This window comes from Castor canadensis, chromosome 3, assembly GCF_047511655.1.
Source record: "Castor canadensis chromosome 3, mCasCan1.hap1v2, whole genome shotgun sequence".
Lineage (NCBI taxonomy): Eukaryota > Metazoa > Chordata > Mammalia > Rodentia > Castoridae > Castor > Castor canadensis.
This window is the reverse complement of record NC_133388.1, coordinates 5,655,259-5,677,748: the sequence shown is the minus strand read 5'-3', so window position 1 is coordinate 5,677,748 and position 22,490 is coordinate 5,655,259. Positions and strand designations below refer to the sequence as shown.

Genomic DNA, 22,490 nt, shown 5'->3' with positions numbered 1-22,490 from the left:
TGACATCCACTTGTCTACATACTGACATCTGCTGCCTATACAGCACTGATACCTACTGTTTATACAACCTTGACAGAGTCTATACAACTCTGAAGCCTGCTCTCTGCACAGCACTAATGCCTGCTGACTACAGGATCCTAATGCCTGTTCTCTGGCAACATACCAGGGAGGAACTGGAACTGTCCCCTTCCCCTTTTCCTGCTAGGTAACTGACCAAGGTCACCAAGCTCAGAGGCAGAGCAAGAATTAAAACCTAGATAGTCTGGCTCCTGCTGCTCTTGACCCAGCAGACCCTGAGGCCCCAGAACACCCTGACACCCCATCAGAGGGTGAAGCAAACAGCCTCTTGGGATACTGGTGCCTGTCGTCCCCACCCCACCCAAGTGGATGGCTGCAGCAGCAGACGCTCCAAAAGCACACACCCAACCAAGCCCCTGCACGGCACAGCTCCTTGCAAAAGCATACAATTGGGTGTCTGAGGCTGTGAAAGACAAGTAGGCTTATACCTCAGAGCCTTCACCACAGGCTTACTGAAATAGAAACCTGGCTGGACAGAGAGGACGTCCTCAGGCCCCACATCTGCATAGGCCAGGCTCTGATGGTTCTTAGACATAGTTTGGAATGGGGCCAGTCACCTAAACTCAGGTAGCCCCAGTACTCAAGAGCTCCACAAGGACCCTGCTTTCCAGGTCACAAACAGTTCTGTGCCTGAATGCTACCTACGGACACTACTCAGCCTCAAATCTTACCAGAGCACAGGTGCTCTGGGATAGTGTCTTATCGACTGACAAGGGACCTGCTGAAGCCCACCCCTTGGTCCACCTTTCCTCTCCCTAGAAGAACCATGCCCTTATGAAGGACCCTACTCCACTGCTCCCCACAAAGCACCAAAGTCCACAGCCACAGGGGGCTGAAGCAACCTATCGTGGGCTCTCCTTTGTAAACAACACACCTCAGATAATCTAACATATCACTCTCTCTAACAAATGGCATGTAGAGAACACCAGGTGACCTGAGTGCCTTCCCAGAGCCCTGCTTTGAGGACTGAGCCTCTTCCCACATGGCCAGACCACCAGATCCAGAGATGCCCAGCATCACTGCTGCCCGCCAGAAGCTGGGCAGAAAATGCCTGGAGCCAGACTCCACTTAGAGACCACTTGGCTGCACACCCCCAGAAAATGCATGGTCCTGCCTCCCCTGGCCTCTCGGGAAGGCATAGAGCTCTGGTGGCAGCTCCAGGAACCCACCCTGTGTTCAACTCCATCCTGAACCTCTCAGGCGGTCCTGCAAATGATTCAGTCATCTGCTCAAGAGACTTTACTTGTGCTTGTTGCCCTGGTCTCTGTGTGTGTGTGTCCGTGGTGATAACTCAGGGCTTCATGCTTGCTAGGCAGGCACTCTCCCAGTTAATCCATGCCTCCAGCCCAAGCCCTAAACTTTTAAACACATCTGTACAAAAATCAACCTGATGGACCTAAAGGGCTGAGCAGCACGAGCAAAAAGCATCTCCTGATTTCCAGTGCTAGTATCTACTCTCAGTCCCACAGAAGCTGTCTCCTCTACCAAGAATGGTACCCTGCTCTCCCCTCAGGACTTCTGCTGCTCCCAAGGCAAAGCACAGAGACCATCGAAAGAGGCAGCCTAATGCTCACCATTTTGCTTGGTAGGGGAAAACAGAATTGGGTATTCAGGAATGGCCACAACAGCCAGACTTGAAGAACCAAACTGCCCAAAAGAGAGGCAGTCAAGTGAGCCCACCTGGTACATACAAGTTCCCTACAAGGCACAGGCCAAGTCCAGGGCTACACAGCATTCTGTATTTGAAAAGTGGTTAGTGCTGGTGAGATGGAGCAGTTACTGGGGCCTCACATGGCTACAGGGAGCAAAAAACGGCACAGCCACTGTGGAAAACAGCCTGCCAGCTCCTTGAAATGATAACCATGAATAACCAATCACACACCGTGCACTTTCCACTTGTATCAAATGTCCAGAATGGGCAAATACAGAAAGGTGGTGGACTGATGGTTGCCTAAGACTAGAGGCTTCAGAGGTGGGGGATAGAGGGGATGGGGTTTCCTTTCAAAGTGATGAAAATGTCCTAACATTGACTGTGATGATGGCTGAACAACTCTGTAAACAGATTAAATGCCAATGAATTGTACGTTCCTGGAGCTGCCACGAATTATGGTGTGTGAATTTCATCTCCATAAAGCTGTTATTAAAAAAAAAAAAAAGAAAAGACAGGGCTGGGAGCATGGCTCAAATGGCAAAGTGCTTGCCTAACAAGCAGGAAGTTCTGAGTTCAAACTAAGTACCACCAAAAAGAAAAAAGTAATAAAAAACTGACAACCCCCTACCAAGATGGATCCAAGAAAAAAGAGAAAAAGGCAAGCATTCCAACATAAGACATGAAAGAGGGGTATCCCTACAATTTTACAGACACTTAAGAGGTACTAAGGGAGTATCAAGAACAATTTTAGGCAATACATTGGGTAACTGATATGATGTGAATAAACCCTTGCAAAATACAACTTACCAAAAGCAAAACAAGAAAGAACAGTCTGGATAGTCTTAGGTGCATGAAAGAAACTGAATCACTATTCAAACTTTCCCAGAAAGGACACTAAAGGCCCAGATGGCTTCACTGTGTACTTCTTTCAAAATTAAGGAAGAACTAGCTCAGATCATCCCCAGGCTGGTCCCAGAGCACAGCACAAGAGGGTGCTTCTCAGCACCTGGGTGCCAGCATTACCGAGACTCAGACTAGACAGACTTCCTGACAAGAAAGCACAGGACAACTGCGCAGCTTCCTACATAAAACACCAGCAGACCAAACCAGCAATGCATCAAGGATGCACACCACTACCATGCCTGAGTGTCTAGGATTGGCTCAACCTTAAAAGTAACCAATGTGATTTTTTTACGTAATAGTTAAAGGAGCACCCACAGTGACCCTACCAATGAATACACAAAGTGTGTGCTCAATAAAGTTCAATACCCTTCATGATAAAAACTTCTGCAAAATTAAGAACAAGGTAATATTCTTAACCTGATAAAGAACCATCTAGAAAAACCTTGCAGCAAATATTTAACAATGAAGGATAGAAAGCATCCCTGAGACAGGTCTCTTTGACACTGCATTGATGGTTTCAGGCATGTAAAGGGCAACAAAAATAGATAATGGGCAAGTGGACTGAAAAGGAGAACTAAAACTAGCTTTATTAGCAGCAGACACAATGAATACATAAAAAATTCCAAAGTTCAAAGAGACTAACAATTGAATTTTGTAAGATCATTGGATATAACACCAACATACAAAACTCCACTGTATTTCTATACATTAGCACAGAACATACCGTTTACATAAGCTCAAACCATCAAATACTTTGGAGATGTCCAAGACCTCCCACTGGCCAGACAGAGAAGCACAGAGCATGCAGAAGGAGAGCCACTGGATGGAAGTCAGTCTTGTTCAAATGAATGTCATTTTCCCCAAGGGTACACAAACCCCAATCAAAGCCTGTTTTTTTGAGAAACTGACAATTTGATTCAAAACAAATCAAAACCAGAAAGACAAAAAAGACAAAGCATCCTTGAGGCTGAACAAACCAAGTCTGTGATCTCATGCTACAGGTATGAGAAACATTGTCCAACGATGGGGGTCTTCTTTTGTTTGTTTTTTTGCTGGGACTGGGGTTTGAGCTCAGGGCTTCACACTTGCAAAGTAGACGCTCTGCCACTTAAGCCACACCTTCAGTCCACTTTGCTCCAGTTATTTTGAAGATGAGGTCTCGCAAACTATGTGCCTAGGCTGGCCTCAAACCACGATCCTCCCATCTCAGCCTCCCAAATAGTTAGGATTATAGGCATGAACCACCAGTGCCCAGCAAAGGAAATACTTTTTGTTTTGGTGAGACTGGGGTCTGAACTAAGGACTTCACACTTGCAAAGCAGGCACTTAACTACTTGAGCCACACCTCCAGCAACGATGTTTTTACGATAGTCTGGTATTACGTAAGTCTGGGCAAACACCAAGGGCTAAGGGCTCAGATCCTGCCAAAAGACCCACACCCACTGAGTTCACAATGGTGGTGCCACCAGGAAACATGGGACAATAGGGTCTCTGCAGAAGTAGGTACCACATCCTCTGAATACCCAGACGGGAAAAAGCAAACCTTGAGGGTAGAGAGATGGCCTACGAGTACAGGGCCCCAACCTCACAACTGATACTTTTTGGGCTGCAGTAAACACACTTGATGGGTGGCCAAGAGGAGAAGGAACGAGGTTAAATTGTTTGCATCAAGCCCTTGTTCTTTCTGAAGAAGGATTTCCTGTGCCTGGTCCTGGGCCCAGAGCCCCACTTCTACCCATGGGCTGGATAGGAGAATCTCAGAGGTACCTCTCTAAGGTGGACCACATTCCCTGTACCCCCACCTTCACACCATGAACTCACAGCACAGGACTACCAAGTCCCATTGATGGCAGGGTGGCCAAGGAGTAGAAAGAAATGACGGGTTGGTGAGGAACCTAAAAAGGAGTAATGGAGGACCAGCATGGGGCTACATATCGCACCTCCACCATTCTACAGTCTTAGGCGCCTGCCACAACTGCATTGTCACACAGAAGTAGAGCACCAGGTCCACTAAACATGGGATGGCCTCGACAGACCAACTGAGAGAAGCATCTCAAGGGACAAGAGCTCAAGCAGCACACCACTTCCTCTGAGGAGAGATGATGCTACATGTGTGAAGAATGGGCAGAAAAAGAAGAACTACTTGAGCACATGAAGAGCTCTTAGAAGTAAAGGGTGTAAGAGGGTGAATATGGTGGAAATTCTATGTACTCCTATATGAAAATGAAAAAATGAGATCTGTCGAAACTGTTCCAGGAATGGGAGGAGGAAAGATAAAGGAGAATGATGGAGGGGATGGATTTAACTAAGATAGATTGTAAGCACTTTTATAAATGTCACAATGTACAAGTACAATATAATAAAAATGAAAATGAAAATGAAAAGAGCTCTTAGAATTGAAAACCATGAAAGAAGAAATTCATGCGGGAAAGTAAAGTTTAGGAATGATCCCAAAGCAAAAGGATCAGTAAGTGGAAGCAAAGACCACTGGAAGCCCTCAGCAGGGCAGGCAGAGTGAACAAGACAAACACAGCAGAAACCATGGTGACCCAATACATGTTCAAAGCAGGAGGTGGCCAGAGGCGGGGCCACTAGAGAATAGATGTCCCTGCCCCACAGGAAAAAGTACCAACAGTTCCATACCAAGGGTCAGGCCCAGAGGGCACCACCCCAGGCCAAGAATGATGGAGCAAGAATGCACTGAGGCAGTGCTGTGCAGTCTGGGGGGCAGATGACAACCACTTTCAGATATTCCCAGCTTGAAGCAGGTCTCTTTCTTAGGGAGCTTTCAGAGAAGATGCCCCACAAAATGAGGAGAGTGTAGGCCAGGAAGACCTAGAGGAACAGGGAAAGGAAACCAAATGTGGCACGTATATGGTGTACATGGACAGAGGACAGTGCAAAGTGAGTGGACTGGGAGGCACTGGAAGAGGTTTCCTCAGGGCAGAATCCTGGTGCATACCTGCCTGCAGAGCTCAGAACCGGATGCTCAGCAAGTGCACACAAGGACCAGGCCTGACCCTCAAGAATGCAAACCTGCAAGGGGGAGGAAGCAAAGCCAGCAGACATGGTGAGCTGTTGTCTCCTTCTTTCTCCACCACTCAAAGCTGCAGGGACACTGAGCCCAGCCTAGCTGTGCCCCAACTTCTTAAACCAGAGGAGGACACCGAAATTGGTGCCCAAGTCTGAGTTGGTCCAAGAGTGGGAAAAAAGAATCCAGGACACAGTGTCCAGGGGCTAGCAAAGCCCTAGCTCGGTCAGCCCAGTCATCCAATAAGGTGTCTGTGGGCTACAAGCAAACACCAAGCTCCTGCAGCTACCCAGTCAATATCTGAGGAATCAGTCAAGCACCAAGACGAATCCCGAGGCATCTGGACAAAGGATACGCGGCGTGCCTTCTGTGCGGCACACCAAGTACAGGCAGGCGGCGATTACGTGAGCCATCTTCCGGCCTCGTGTCAGGTGCTTGCTAACGGCCATCTTGAAGAAGTTGAAGGCCGTGTCCAGACAGTGCTGATTCAGCTGCAACTGGCTCCCCAGGTGGTGGATGTGGCGCCGCCCTAGGACACAAACATCACTGCTCAATCACAGCTTTCAATTAAAAAACAAGTGTCACAGGACCACAATAGCAATTAAAGATTAAGAATAGAGATTGCCCTTTGTCCTCATAAGTTTTTACATTCACTTTGTGTGTATATTCTGATGAATTTCTATTATGAACACTGAAATGTGAATTCCTTACGGATTTCCCATGCCACAAAATCCTGTTCTTCCCATATCATGTTTCAGGCTCTGAACAAGTCTGTGTGGAGTGGCTGAGTGAGCCTCTGTCGGAGGATCCCTGAAATCTGGGGTGTCTAACAGAGATCAATTTGGGCTGGCCAGTCTGATGCTACTCCCTGGCTGCCCTGTGGCAGAAGTTCCCTTTCTTCCATAGCTATGAGCCTAGGCCTCCTTCCCCACAGCAAAGGGACCAGGTCATCTTACCACACCCTTCCTAGCAGAGCCCTCTGCCAAGTTCAGCCTTGGACATCCTCCCTTCTAAAAGCTGAATGCCTGGCCAGAGAAAGGGATAGCCTAATGAGCCATCCTTTGCACACTTGTGAAGGGAAGGGGCAAATGACAAGGCCACACACAATACCTGGTGGATATGAGGGTGCTGGGCCTTTCTAGGAATTTCAAAGCACTTTGGTGGCTGGGATGGCTGCCTCTCTGTCCACACCCCTGCTTGGAACAAGACCTTCCCAAAAGCTGTGGACTAAGAGACGGCATGGAGAGAGGAAGCAGAGGTAGTACTGTTCCACAGGCAGGAAAAGTAGGGCCTCCTGCACCCTCAACAATGGACACTACACCAGAGCCAGTAGTGAGTGGAGGGTCTCGTGGGGAGAGCTGTTGACACTAGCACTCTGCATAGGCTTCATATACACCCCACCTGTGTGTGGGCACAAGGGGTGAGGGCAGACAGAGCCCACCTCCCAGGCACAAGACCCCTGGGTACCCAGGATAGATCAAGGTCAGGATGCCAAGAAGAACCACCAACACAGAGACTTCTAGTCCCACCAGCATCCTGTGGACCCCAGACCCACTCCTGCAATGCCCAGGCAGCTCCACCTCACCACAGAACATTAAGAGCAGGTTCCCTGGTTTCTTTGATAAGGATGTGTGAGCTGATGTGCCACTGACAGACAAGACTCACTAACCATGACTGCTAGCTAAAGGCATGTACCAGTGAGCCACCAGGGAAGGCACAACTAGGGCGTGTGGCCTAGCAAGTTAGGGAGGAGGCTCCCATTCTGGGCGGTCAGCCTAAATACATAGGGCCCACCGTGCTGCAGCCTTGCTCCTATGAGCACAAGCTCAAGGGATCCAGTCGGCAAGAACTGACATGGAGGGTGTTTCACTGTCCCCATAGCCAAGGCCTGGGCAGAACTAAGACTGACCAACTGGGCAGAAAGAAAGCAGTTCTCATGGCCTCCACCCCATCAGCACAAAGCACAGCAGATATGCCACCCTATGACCCAGCAGGGCTCACAGCCTGACAGCAGACTCACTGAAATGAGGGCTTAAGAGGTACTAGCTCTTCAGTATTTGACAAAGGTGAAAGGCACTCTCCAGAGGGCCCACACCAGAGGCTGGACCTGATCCCAGACTCCAAACCCTCGGGCAGCACACCACACTAATAAAATAAACAGAAAATCTACATAACCATTTCAGTAGGTACAAAGTGATACTAAGCATTTACATGATAAAATGCTTAATAACATCATTCCTAATAGCACAGTTCTGAACACTTCACAGTGAAGCCAGAGGTGGGGCAAGACTGTGGAGTTCATCACTGCTGCAGGATGCTACTGGGCAGTCTAGCAACAAGCAACAAAATGTAACAAGGCACTGAAAATAAATAAAAATAAGGTGGAAAAGAAGTAATAATGCCTGTTCACAGGCATTATGTGGTTGCCAGCATAGAACAGAACCTACAAATCACTAGATTTAATACGTACATGTAGCAACTTTCCAGTTTGATCTACAGATTCAATGTAATCCCAACAAAACCTGGGCAGGTTTTCCTTTGCAAATCAACAAGCTGACTGTAAAATTTATGTTGAAATGCAAAGGAAACAGAATAGCCAAGACATTGTCAACACAGTCAAACAGCAGGAAAACAGGGAACATCACCCCCAGATTTCCAGACACTCTGAAGCACAGAGGGCTCAATGTGATGTGATGTCATTGTGGATCAGCTACAGTAGCAGATGCCCCGCTGTGGGAAGGGAGGCGGGGGGGCAGGGGGGGATACATGAGGACGGGATATATGGGAAGCTCTGTACTGTTTGCTCAATTTTGATGTGAGCCTAAAACTTAACAAGCATTCCAGTGGGAGGACAAATACACACACAGGCAGGGAGTCAAGAGTTTCTCTCTCCAGATCCTTCCCCAGCATGACTCAAGTGTACACCTGACAAGTGCAAAGAGGGAGGAACCCAAGAGAGCACAGGCACAAGAAGCAAGTAAAGCCAAACAGCCCTTGGAGACAGCCAGTTCAGTTACTTCCACTTGTGTTATTTGCTTTTTCTTTTTTTCCATCTTTGTTGTTTTCTAAGAAAGATACTTAAGACTTAACACAGTGATACTCTGAAGTCAAATTCAGATGTCAACCAAATCTCCAGGCTGGGGGTGGAGGCAGGTGATGCTCTCATGACAGACAGCAGCCAGTGGCAGCAGCACAACTGCTAAAAAGTTGGGTAACCAGTATAAGAGTCATCATACTACATAAAACTTCCAGACCCTGGGAGGGTGGGAGGAGGTGAAGAACACAGAATAACAAGGAAAATAAAAAGACACCTGAGCTGGGCATTGTGGTACATAGCTATAATCCTAGCTATTTGGGAGACAAAGGCATGAGGATCATGAGTTCAAGAGCAGCCTGAGCAAAGGTAGCAAGACCTCATCTCAAAAACAAAAACAAAAGGGCTGGAGGTATGGTTCAAGTGGTAGACAGCTTGAGTGTGAGGCCCTGGGTTCAATCCCAAGTATCGTAAAAAAAAAAATAAAGGCATAGAGATAGGGCCAAGATTAAGTAAGCAAAAGACAGTAAAATCTTTTTAAAAGTTGATAAATACAAAATAAAATGTAAGAGGAAGGAAGAGCCCCAACACACCAGAAACACAGCCATAATGGAGGGTCAGAATTATCCTGTTTCCAAGGACATCTAGAAAGGGTGTCGGACACACTCCCAAATTGACAGGAAGGTTCAAGTCAGCATGAGCCTCTAAGGGCAAAGAGAAAAAAACACTTCTGCAGGCAGCAGAGGCCAGGAGCAGGCCATGTTCACCAGGGCCCAGTGGGAAAGGCAAGCAAGGGAGGCACTGTCTGCCCTCAGGACAAGGGTAAGACGTGGTCCCTGCTGCAGGTGCTCAGGCAGCTGACTAGGACCCCAGGTAAGAGCTCCCATGGAATGGTATGCAGTGGGCAACAGCTGAGGCCCTCTAACCACCCAGCAGTAACTCAGCCAGGGTGCAGGGTGCCTACAGTGAGCAGGCACCAAGGGCTTCCTGAGCCCACCCGCCTGCTGCTCCACAGACACCCATGTTTAGGGAGTCTGCACACTGCCTGGATTTCTCACATGGTAAGCATATTTAAAAGACTTAAATAAACAAACAAACAAACAAACAAAAAACACAAGATGAATTATTGCTCTCTGTGTAGTTTCCAATATCACAGCAATTAACATGTCTGCACTAATGCTACTCTTTACAGTTGGTTCTGGGTCTGGGCATAACAACTCTAATGAACACACCACAGGGCTTTTGGAAAAATGCATTATTCTGTATTGGGGGAAAAGTCACAGTCAGCAGAAGCAGAGATGGAGGATGGAGATCATATGAGCACTGTCCAGAAACAAGGGGTGAAGCTGGGCCACACCTAAGTGGGCGAGAAGGTCGCAGCGGAGGGCTCCAAATGCATGGGACCAATCAAGAGGGCTAAGACAGGCAAAGCAAAGCCCACAGAACTATGGGTAGAATTATGCCAGGCATGGTGGCATGCACCTGTAATTCCAGCACTTAAGGAAGCTGAGGTAGAAGGATTTTGAGTTCAAGGTCAGCCTAGGCTAAGCAGCAAAGACACTGCTTCAAAAAAAAGAAAAACTGGTATAGTGATGTGTACTGTAGTTTCAGTTACTCAGATGGCTCAGGCAGGACTGCTTGAGCCCAGGAGTTCAAGAGCAGCTGAAGCAACATAGTGAGAACCCATCTCAAAAAGGAAAACGAAAAGGGGAAAGGGGGGAGGGGATAGGGAAAGGGGAAGGGGGAAAGGAAAGGAAGGGAAGGGAAGGGAAGAGAAGGGAAAGAAGAAAAGCTTAGCACATGAATTATATCTTTCCATATATGTGCCTTTTATTATTTATAATAAAAAATGGAATCATTCTATTTTTTAAATCTATGAATAATTTTGTGTGAAAAAAGAAAAAAAATGTGACTAAAAATGGACAAACCCACAGTCAGGGCTGGAAAGTTGAAGATGCCCTCTCAGTCACAGGCAGAACAAACAGAATCAAAGTCCACAAGGACCTGCACTACACCCCTTAATGCAGGGCAAGGAGCCAGTAACCCATGCCTCCACTTTTGCCTAAACTGACCGTGAGCCGGGCCATGAAGCCAGCCTCAAAGCACTTCAAACTCTGAAGTCCTACAGAACTGGTCTCTGCCTACAGGAGGATCAAGCCAGAACTCAGTAAGAGAAGAGCTAACTATACTTATCTACTATGAAGTCCACAAGATCAGAGCAAAACAGCACAATGGAAATGTATACACATTCGCTCTGAGTAGTAATCACAAGCCCCTCTTGCCCTGTGCCAGTTGGTTGACAGGGATTGGCCTTGCTGGCCAGTAGGAGCTGCTAGCTGTGCCCGTTAGTCACCCACCACCTGCGACCACCAGGAATAGGACAGGTCTACAGAGCTTCAGCCTCCCCAGGATGGTCAAGGAGAAAACCAGGGTGACATGCCTTGTGCACACAAAGACTGCAGGAACTGGGCTACACCTAACCAAGGTGTGCTCTTACATGGTCATAACATTCCTGAAGGAAACAGCCAAGTCTGAGAGGTCCCTCTACCTGGACCAACCCATGGCTGCCACACACTCAATAGTGAAAGAGAAGGGCTCTGCTCTTGCCACTGCTGTTCAACATGGGAATGGAGGTTCAGCAAGTGCCATCAGGCAAGAAAGTTAACAGGCAGCTAGGATGGGAAGGAAAGGAATGCTACATCTCCTTGCAGTAGGCATGATCTTATATTCAGAAAAATCCAAAGGACTCCACTAAAAACTACTAGGACTAATCAATGAGGTCACCAAAGTTACAGGAAAAGGATCAAAATTCAGCTATCAATTGGGAAAAAAGTTAACAAAGTAAGTGTAAAACTTACACTCTGAAGACCTAAATCAGTGGAAATAACGCCCTATGTTCAGGGACCAGGCAACTCAGTACTGCTCAGGTGACAGTACTCCCGATAATGATCTACAGATTAATCTGACCCCCCTCAAAATCCTGACTCCCTTGCAGAAATTGACAAGTGAGCTGGGCGCTAGTGGCTCACGTCTGTAATCCTAGCAACTTGGGAGGCTGAGATAGGCACGATTGAGGTCGAAGCCAGCCTAGGCAAAGCATTTGTGAGACCCCATCTCCAAAATAACAAGAGCAAAAATGGACCAGAGGTGTGGCTGAAGCTGTAGACTACCTGCTTTGCAAGTGTGAAGCCCTAAATTTTAACCCCAGTCCCACAAAAAAAGAAAAAAAATCCTAAGATTTATATTGAAATTGAAATGCAGGGGACTGCCAAGCATAGTGGTGCACACCTGCAATCATGAGTTCAAGGACAGCCTTGGCTACATAGTGAGATCCTGTGTAAAAAGATAAAGGAAAAAAAAAAGGAGAAATCTGAGAGACTGAGAACAGTCAACATAACACTTCTAAAAAGAGCAGGGTTAGACAACTCATTCCTCAATTTCAGAACTTGCTGCACAGCAGTAACCAAAACCATGAGGTGTCAGCTCTAGCACCAGCACAGACCAGTAGTGCAGAACCAAGAATGTGGGAATGATTCTCAGAGAAGGTGCCAACTGGGAAATAGTCTTTCCCACAAAAACATTGAGTATCCACACACAGAAGAAGGAAGCTGGGCCCTTACCATACGCTACAGGCACTGATTAACTTACCAGGACCAACCCCTAAATGCAAGGGCTGACAGTACAACACTGAGGACAGAAGGATCAGGCTCTGTGGTGTGACTGGCTCAGGCCCAGGAGCAAAAGGACAGAATGAAAAATCTTGTACTTCAAAGGACACCATGAAGGAATGAAGACAGCCCATGGAATGAGAGAAAATTTTCTGTAAATAATGTATCTGTATAAACTCATGTCTAAAATAAATAAAGGACTTTTCAATTCAATAAAACAAGGCACCCAATTAAAAACAGGCCAAGAATCTGAACAGACGTTTTTCCAGTCTGCCATGGACTAGCACTTTTTTAAAGAGCACAATGAAAATATCACTGTCATGTCAAATTGCTATAAACTTCCTGATCCTATACTCATCTCCACAAATACCAGGAACATTTCCTGTGGGCCCAGCAGGGTCCAGGAACCTCTTCTGAGTGGCCCTGAAAGAGCTGCTTGATACCCAGAAGGGTTCTGATGACGGGGAAGGAGACTCAGGAGCAATTCCTTCCAGAATGCAAGCAGGCCTGGGCCTTGAGGGTTGCGGGCCACGAAGTAAAGCTGGAGCAGGACGGAAGCTGCAGACCAGAAGCAGCAGCTGAGGCCTATTCTGCTCTCAGCCTTTACCCCAGCATACCAACTCCATCTCCAGGCCCCCACCCCAGGGTCAGCAGTGTCTGCAGTGGGTAATACCGTTTTGCAGGGTCTGTGCTCTTGACTCCTTCCCCAGGTTCACATGGAAGCCACCGCCCAGGGTTGGGGTCTTGCCAGCACCTGGAAAAACAGAGAGAGAGGTTAGCAGAGCCTGGTGGAGAGACCCAGGTAGCTGTTTCACTGCATGCAGAATATAGCAGAGCCCAGCACTCATGCAGGGAAGAGCAGCAGGCCATGCAGAGAAGCCCCTCTGCCCTGCCTAGCCAGCAGGTGTGGCCTCAACCTGGAGCTGAGGATGGGCCCAGCCCATCTGCATGTTCCTAATGCACTACAAGTCAGTAGAGCATTATCATGTGGCTGCCTCCCAACAGAAGTGAGGTGTGCCTGACAGTGTGGGCTTGGTCCCTCATGTCCCTCTTTATAGCCCTCTGCTATGCCCCAGGCCAGCCATCCGACACATTACACTTGTATAGTGACTCCTGCTGGACTATAGGCTCTTGGAGGGCAGGGACCAAGTCCTGTGTGGCCCTAGAGTCCACCAGCCAGCTGGTCTCCAAGAGGCACCCAAGCCTCTACCTACTTGTGTGCTACCCTTCCATAGAGAACAGCTACTATGATCACAGCCATAGCACTCTGCTTTGGAACTCTGCCAACGAAGTGAAACCCAGATGGCCCACTACACACTACCCCACTTTGGGCAGGGGTGGCTTTGGGAGTGAGGGTTGGCCCTAGGTACCCTTTGAAAATATTAGATGTGCATGTGGTTTGTTCATCACACTAGAAACCCTACCATGGAAGCCTGATTTTCACGTGGACACATGCTAGAGTGAGGAAGCCAGGCAGTGTGAGCTGGAATGAGCCTTCTGACTTGCAGTGTTGGCCCTCAGCAGCTGGCACATTTATGAAAAAGCACAGACAGGAGAACTCAACATTTCTACAGTTAGGGCCACATGCACAAAACCTCAGCCCTGTAGGGAAGTTGAGCATGCAGTACCATCAGACGGACAGGGAGAGGAAGAACCTGAAATGCAGAAGTGATAGAGCCCAAGAATGCCACCGCTGAAGTCTGGGTCAGGCCCTCTGGGTAAAACACAAGGCCAGCTACCTACACCAGCAGGAACCTTGTGCCACTCTGGGGACAGCCACCAGCACAGTCAGCACAGAGCAAGCACAGCCTCTGGCTTATCTGTGAATAAAACTGGATCCCAAACAAGTACTAATAAGGCTCTTTAAAGATTGGTAAGGCAACTCTAAAATTCAGCTGGAAGCAAAAAAGGAATTACAGTAGCCAAGAAAATCTGAAAAGAACAAAGCATGGGCCTAGATGGACAGCCATTAAGCCACGTGGAGCTCCAGACCCAAGTGTCAGGGCTGGCCTGGGAAAAGAGCTGAGCAGGGCACCTGCCTCATGGGGTACTCAGCCCTCCTCCATCAGCAGCAGAAGCTGCTGAGGCCCACAGCTGACCAGTGTCCCTCTGCCACCTTCTGGTGGTTAACATGGTCACAAGGCCAGCTGGGTTGGGACCAGGAGCAGATAGTTTGGGTGCCACACTGCAGAGCTGTGTGTTAGTTTCTTGGTGCTACCATAACAAATTGCCACAACCTGTGGCTTTCAAGAAGCTGGGGCAGGACCCAGTAGTGTACCCTCCTCAGAGCTGGAGAGGCCAGGTAGAGACACATCAGGGAGCCTCTAAACACAGGAATCCAGGAGAGAGGCTAGGGGGCAATGTAGGGCCCAGGGGAGACCTGTCCAGCTGGTCCACCTAGACTAAGAATGCAGGGGCTTCAAACACCAACATACTAACTCTGGGTTCTGTAGAATCCAGCCCAGGGCCTCACTGTCTGTATTTCCTACCCTTCTTTATTTTGTGGGTAGTGTTTTTTAAAATGTTAGAATTTTTATGTTTGAAATCTTTTAGATAAAGGAAACCCAAAGAAGAAGACCACAATCATTTGTAGTCACTGGATCAGAACAACCACACCTCAGAAGCTTGTTTCGAACACATACTTCCCCTCCAACTTTTATTTAAAAAAAAAAAAGAAAAGAGTTGTCCTGTTGCTCTAATTTAGGTGACTATTTGCTTTAATAAAAGCCAAATAACACTGAATGAAAAAAAGGACACTGGTCAAAGCATAAAGGTCACTCACTGTCTGGAGACAGGGACTCAATGGCCTCCATTCCAGCCACCTTGCCCTGCTCAGACACAGAGAACAGGTAACCAAAGGTCTCCTGCCAGAACAGGATCATGGAGAGATGGCATGTTAAATGAGTGGTGACTTCAAGTTTGGCTGAGTGTTCAATGCAATATTTTCATGCTCCAAAGCACCCTGCAAAGCCACCAAGTCACTGCTACCTCCACGCGTGTGCACACACACACACACACACACACACACACACACCCTCTGCCCTCCACTCCCCTTCCTCCATCACTCTCCTTGCTCCCTGTGGGGCTCCCATATCTCACCTCTCCCCAACACCCTGCCTGAGCCTGCTGCAGCTGCACCTGCTCTGGAAGAGGCTCCTTAATTTTTGCTTCCCCCAGTCCCCACATGCGCGTGCAGTGGAGAGCATTCCTGGATGGTATAAAAAGCACTTACTCAGCAAATCTCAGCATGCTGAGGCATGGCTCACACTTAGGCTCCCTGAAGTGTGAAAGAAGAAAGTCCAACTGTGACCTCAGGCTGCAATTGCCAACTGGCAATGCTTGCCCTGTAGGTGTGCTCTACTTCTAAGAATATTTGCTGTTTTCTTCATCATTTTCTCTTTTTTTTTTTTTTTTTTTTTGGTGTTGGTTTTTTGAGACAGTCTTGCTATATAGCTCAGAATGTCCTCAATTTTGAGATCCTCCTGCCTCCTCCTCCTAAGTGCTAGAATTACAGGTTTGAACCACCACACCTGGTAACATTTGATATTTTCTATAACAAAAAATACAGTAAACAAAAAAGTACCACGTAAATGGACCTGGCCAAGACTGCCCCCTCGTGGACAGTGGAGTGGAACCTGCAATTCCAGGCCATGCAGAAAAGAGCCCTTAGGTGAACAAAAGGCACAGAGGACTGTGCCCAGGACACCAGGATCATGTCACAGCCTGGCTACTCTGGTGCACACACCACAGCCTAAACAATGGAGCAGACCAAAGGTGAGGGCCAAGTGGCTTCAGCACCTGAAAAGGCCCTCACACAGCACAATCCCTCATTCCACTCACTGACTCTTCTAACACAGAAACAGCTTTTATGAACTGTGTTGATTTAACTTAACCGAGGAGTCCTGTTGTTGCCATGTCACTCCTTTTAACCGAGGAGTCCTGTTGTTGCCATGTCACTCCTTTTAAGAGAAGGTACATGTCTGAGGCCCTGTTGGGTAGTAAAGGATGGAGAGGAATACAGGTGGCCCTGCAGCTGAGCTTGTTACCTCATGTAAGCACCCAAAGAAGGGTTGACAAGACCATGGTGACTCCCACTGCTGGTGACATCTGCAGAGATCACAGCAGTGCTGAATGCAAGCAGAACAAAGCAGCACGGGACACTACAGAAAAAAATAGCTGAACAACAGCAGCAGCCTAAACCTCTTCTAAGAGGGCCCAGCACCAAAGAGCTGGCTTGTAGTGATCACAAGAGATCACTGTGATCGTGGAGACCAAGGAGTGTGGAGCATGGCAGGACAGCAAAGCAGAAGCAACATTTTACAACCCAACTTCTCACCCAGAGTGGAATTCAACCAGCATTTCCTTAGACAGATACCTTCTACCAGGACATGGCCAGGCTTTGAGAGGTCACAGCATAGAAACAGACACTTTGAACTTTCCAACCTGGGAACCAGAGCCCAGCAAGGCTTCTAGGCCCACACTCAGCTCCCAGGACACATGGCAGACTCCGGGCTTCACAGCAGAGAGCTCCCCAGCAGATAGGAGCAGCTCCACCTGCTGGGACCCTCTCCAGGACTGGGGCAGCAAGCTCCCAGTCCCGGTACAGAACTTCGATCACAAAGGAATCTTGGGAATTTCATTAATCGTCACTGAAAACACTAGCATTTCCAAATGCCTTGACGTAGCCTTATGTAGCCATTAAAAGTTGTGATTACAGGGCTGGAGTGAGACTCAGTGGCTACTTTCCTAGCACGCATGAGGCCCTGGGTTCCATTTTCAGCACCACAAACCCAGAAAAAAATTCTGACTTTGGGAACCACAGGAAATACTCCCAACCCACCACCGTGGGTTGTGATGACAGAGAAGGTTTGCTGCTCCCAGCACAGGGGGAAGAGGCAGGAGCAGGTTGCCTGGTGTGGGAGCTCCCTCTGTGCCAAGCATCCTCAGGAGTGACTGCAACAACTCCTGAGAGGACAGTGGAGCATGTAGGTCACCATCCAATGGCAGAGGGGGGCATCGGGGAATGCATGGCACAGGATGCTGGGGTGCATGTACTTTGGGGGAGGCCCTGCTTTGCCCTGGAATCCTTACTCACAGGGGTGAGCCCAGACCCTTTTCAGTGGCACAGCCTTCCTCAGACTTGGCCAAGGCCTAGCCGATCCAACCCACCCACCACCATGCATTCTGCCACTCTTGAGCCTGCAGTCCTCAGATGGCCTGTTCTTTCCTTCAGCGAAGACTATGCTTTGAAAGCCCCCAAACACCAGAGCACAGGTGCAGTGGCTTCTGAAGACAGATTCCACCTCCTGCAGTCCCTTGCCACCCTACCCTGATTGATGTCTTATACATTGCAAAGTAGTCTGTTAAGTGTCCAGCTTAGTTCTCGCTCAATTAGCAAGAACACTTAGGAGACAGTGGCCTTAGAACCTAAAACATAGTCACACGATGAGAATGCTCAGCTTTAAGGATGAAGATGGAGGAAGGGCAAGCTGAGCAAGGGGTTCTGGGAACCAATCTGAGTGCAGGAAACTGACTTGTGATCATGCTGCATGGGGAGGGGGAAGATCTAGAAGTCAGGGGCTGTGCAGAGCAGATGATGGCCTCCAAGTACAACCTGCATTACTCCCAGGGCTGAGAAACCAGGACCACAGTGCATTCCCAAGAGCCCTGATGCTGGTTGCTGGGGCTGCCACTCCTTGGAGAGGTATCCTGGTGCCAGCGAAGAGCCTATTGAGCTTCTGCTCAATGTCCCTGAGCCAGATTTCCTGGTGTGCATAGGTGGGAGTTCACCAACACCTGCTTCACACCACACTTCCCTTACACTCTGGGGACAGACAACATGCTGTTACCAGACCATGGGGCATGCCTGGCCCAGTGCCTTCCCATGAAAAGCCCTGTGTGTCTGCTACCAAGATGACCTGTTTATTACTGTTTTTATCACCTCCACAGGCATCAATGTCTTGGCAACAGTAAGAAGACTGCAGACAATGTGCTAAAAAGCCACTATCCCAGCAGTCCTAAAGACATCCTTGAGAAGTCACCCACAAAGACCCAGTACAGGGAGGGAAAACTCAATTCCAAAGCCAGTTCTTGGGAAAGATCAACAAAACTGGTAAACTTCAAGCAAAAGAGAAAAGGAGAGACAGGACTCAAGATACCAACACTGGAAAGGAAAAGGGATATCACTACAGATCCTACAGACATCCAGGACATAGGAGTGCTACCAAGAATGTGCATGCAAAAACTCTACAATGTAGTCAAGTAGATCCATTCCTCAAAACTGAACTCCCAAGACCTACCCAACATGAACCAATCTGAAACACAACTGCAACCTCTACAGAAGCTGATCCAGTTAAAAACCTGAAAAGGGGAACCTCTAGGTCCAAATGGCTGCACTGATGAATTCCATCAAACATTTAAGAAAGAAATACCACCAGGTGTGATGGTGCATGCCTATAATCCTGGCTATTAGGCAGGCTAAGGTGGGAACGTCATGAGTTCAAGGCCAGCCTCATCTACATAGTGAGACCCTGTCAAAAAACAGGAAGGGCCACTTCTCCAGTGGTTTCATGAGACACAATACCTTGACAGCAAAGGCTGACACAGACATTAAAGAAAACAATAGACCAGGGCTGGGAGTGTGGCTCAAGTGGTAAGCAAGCACAAGGCCCCGAGTTCAAATTCCAGTACCACCAAAGAAAACTACAAATCAATATCCCAAGTGAGCACAGACAAAATATCACCAAACAGTCCAGCATCACATACAAACAACAGTACCCACAACTGAGTGAGTTTACCCCCAAACAATGAACTACGCAGTTCAATGTTCAAGAATCAGCCACACTGGTGGCAGAGTACAAGAATCATGCATGAGGCCCTGGCTCCAATCCCCAGCACAAGGGTTAAAAAAAGAACCAGACACACTGACAGGCTAAAGAAGAAAAGTATCTGATCGAATCACTTGATGCAGAAATAACATCTGATGAAACTCAACATCCATGGTGATAAAAAACTCAGCAAAGTAGGAGTAGAAAGGGAACTTCTTCAAATGTAATGATGAAGTGCAGATTCCAAAAGCATGTATCTAACATTCCACTGAATGGAAGAGACTGAATGCTTCCCTCTACGGCAAAAGTGTCTCTTCTAGGACAAAAAAAGAGCAACAAAAGGAAGAAATAAAACAGTCTGTACTTATCAACAACATGATTATCTATATAGAAAATCCCACAGTCCATAAGCTATTCCTAGAACAAGTAAGGTTAGAAAGTGACGATTACCGGCCAAACAAAAACACATCAGCCATATTGGGCTGAAAGTGCAGCACAGTGGTAGAGCCCTTTTCCAGCATGTGCAAGGCCCTGGGTTCAATCCCCAGCACAAAAAAACAAAACAAAACAAAACAAAAAAACCTCAAACTTACTATAAAATTAAAGGGAAAGGTTGCAACAATTTTGAAAGGGAAGAGTAAAGTTGGAGGACTCATAGTATCTGATTTCAAGACAATATAAAATGTCTTCAAGGGGCTGGCAGAATGGCAAGCAGTAAAGCACTTGCCCAGTAAGCATGAGCCCTGAGTTCAAACCCCAGTATCAAAAAAAAAAAAAAAAAAGTCTTCAAGACAGTGTGGTGGTAACAATGCAAACAGCACAGAACAGAAGGCCCAGAAGCAGACCCCACAGATGCTGCCCTGTGACCTGTGCCAAAGGAGCAAAGGCAGTTCAATGGAAAAGGGGAAGGCTTTTTGCAAAGCTTAACTCAAAATGTAGCATTAATTTCAGTGTAAACAGAAGGGGTTGGGGGTGCAGAGGGCACGCATGCCAGAGGTCCTGAGTGAGATCCCCAGCACTAACATGAATATAAACAAACATAAATATAACATACATAAATAAAAAACATAAACTTTTAGAAGACAAATGTAGTGATTTGGGGGCAGCCTAAGACATTTAAGACATGAAATGAACAATCTTAGAAGAAAAAAATCAACAAATTGAAGTACATCAAAATGTAAAACCTTTGGTCAAGAGTAAGTAACTTCTGCTCAGCGGATTGCATGCACAACGAAGCACTTGTAAGTAGACTACATCAAGGACTCTCAAAAGTCAAACTGTATGGAAACAACACAAATAAAAACTAACAAAGACTTGAACAGATGACTGGACAAAGAGGACTGCGGATAGCCACAGCATCTAAAAAGTGCCTATTGGCTTCACAGTGGTTAGGTGATGCCGTGGATCCCAGGGCAGCAGCCTCACACCTGTCAGAGTGACAAAGGGAAAACAGTGAAGCCAAGTGCGTCTCAACGTGGAGCAGGTGTGAGCCTGCAAAACAACGACCTCCGAAAACAGCCACAGGGACTTCCAGGCTGCCTCCCACATTGGTCTGCCGCGCTCGGATGGGGCGCAGCCCGCGGACACACGCGGATGGGAGACAGGGCGCTGGCCGCCCGACCCCATGAGCGCGCTGGCTCCGGGCAGCCCCTCCGCGCGCCTCTGTTCCCGCGCCAGGCACCGCGGGCTGCCTCAGTTTCCCACTTGGTGCAGTGTCCCCGCCCGGATGGCGCCTCCTGCCCTCTGCCAGTCTCAGTTTCCTGGCCCAGTTCCACACCCCACCTGGCCCAGCTTCCCCGATCCGGCTCACACGCCCCCCGTCCGCCTCAGTTTCCCGACCCACCGTCGAGCGACACGAACTGGCCCACGGCCGACGATCCGCCGCCACTGTTCTCCACGAACTGGACCTCGGACACGATGATGTTGTCCTCGAGCACTGAGCCGCAGCCTGTGCACACCGCGTCGCCGCGCGCCGCGTCCAGCTCGATATCGGTGCCACCGCAGCCGCGGCACACACGGCCCGTCATGGTGAGGCCGCCCGGCCCGCCCGGCCGCCCGGCTCCCCGGAGCTCAGCCCGCGGCCCTCAGCCCGCCGAGCCGCGTCGGTCAGCACCGCACTCTCGCGAGGCCGCCAGCACCGCGCCCGCCGATTCGCGGCAGCAGATTCGCCAAGCGAGCCCGGGCCGCTCCGCCTGCAACGGCCGCGCCGACGGGATCGGGAAGGGTACCCGGGCGGCGGCGAAGACGCGAGGACTCGAACCGGCGACCTCCGGGCCGGGCCGGCGCCGGACCGCCAAACAGCGAGCTAGCAGGCCTCTCCCGAGGCGCGGCGGAGGCGGGACATGCGGGGCGGGGCGGGGCTGGGCGGTGAGCTCAGCTCGGGACGGGACCTGAGCTGTGGGCGGGACCTGGAGCGGGAGCAGTGGCTGTGAGCGCTATCTGGGCAAGGGCTGTGGGCGGGGCCTGGGACAAGCTCCGGAGCTATAGGAAGAAGGACGGAGGGTGAGGGGAAGCGGAAGTTGTGGGCGGGGCCTGTATGTGGGCGGGGCCTAGGTGTGACCACAGCGGAGACCCGAGCCGGAGCTGAGGGCGGGGCGGCATGGTGGGCAGGGTCCGGGGAGCTACCTTGAGTGGCCAGGACCCGCCCCGCCTGCACCCTGTCGTATGTTCAAGGACTTCCTTCTTCCTGGCTGTTAACAGCCTCACCTCGGTGACTCCCAGCGAACGGGACCCGGGCTGTCTGCAGATACGGCTCACAATCACCCCATCACCCTGGCCATCCCTGAAAGTCTAGAAAACATTTTGCGCGCAGCCACTTTTCTCTCCTCCTTTCTGGTGGCACGGGGGTTCGAACTGAGGACTAAAGCACTTGCTAGGCAGGCACTCTACCGCTTGAGCCACGCTCGCAGCCCTGTGGTTTAGGTATTTTTCCAATAGGTTTCTGGATCCGAACCTCCTAATTACGCTTCCTGTGTAATAAGTGGGATGGGCGCGCGCAGCTTTTACTGACTGGCATAGTAGCTCCTGGTTTTGCCCGAACTGGCCTCGAACCGATATCCTCCTAATCTCCACCTCCCTAGTAATTAGGATTAAAAGGCGTGAGCCACCGCTCCTGCCACACCCACATTTTTGAAAACTCAAACCTTTCTTGCAGAATTTAACAGGAGCCCAAACTAAATAAAAAAAACGCCATTCCCCAATGGGAGCAACGTTTATAAATACGTAAATTCTTAACCAGTTTTGTAAAACCGAGGCAATCCCAACAGAAATGTCAACAGGATATTTCACAGAGGTTGGT

The 22,490-nt window shown here is 48.9% G+C and overlaps 1 protein-coding gene across 4 annotated transcripts in view; it reads right to left on the bottom strand.

The window, feature by feature from the left end:
• Window positions 1-21,551, bottom strand: part of Brf1 (BRF1 general transcription factor IIIB subunit) — a 55,779-nt gene extending 34,228 nt beyond the window's left edge. Inside the window, exons 1-3 of one of the 4 annotated variants that reach the window (XM_074067011.1) lie at window positions 21,036-21,551; window positions 13,039-13,119; window positions 6,019-6,192 (exon numbers count right to left, since the gene is read on the bottom strand). In XM_074067011.1, the coding sequence (XP_073923112.1) occupies window positions 6,019-6,192; window positions 13,039-13,119; window positions 21,036-21,219 (439 nt within the window). In that variant the 5' untranslated portion in view covers window positions 21,220-21,551. Of the gene's footprint in view, window positions 1-6,018; window positions 6,193-13,038; window positions 13,120-14,020; window positions 14,088-21,035 lie in introns of those variants that run through there. The other 3 variants (XM_074067010.1, XM_020159508.2, XM_074067016.1) reach the window with 3 other exon arrangements.
• Window positions 21,552-22,490: the final 939 nt, after the last annotated feature.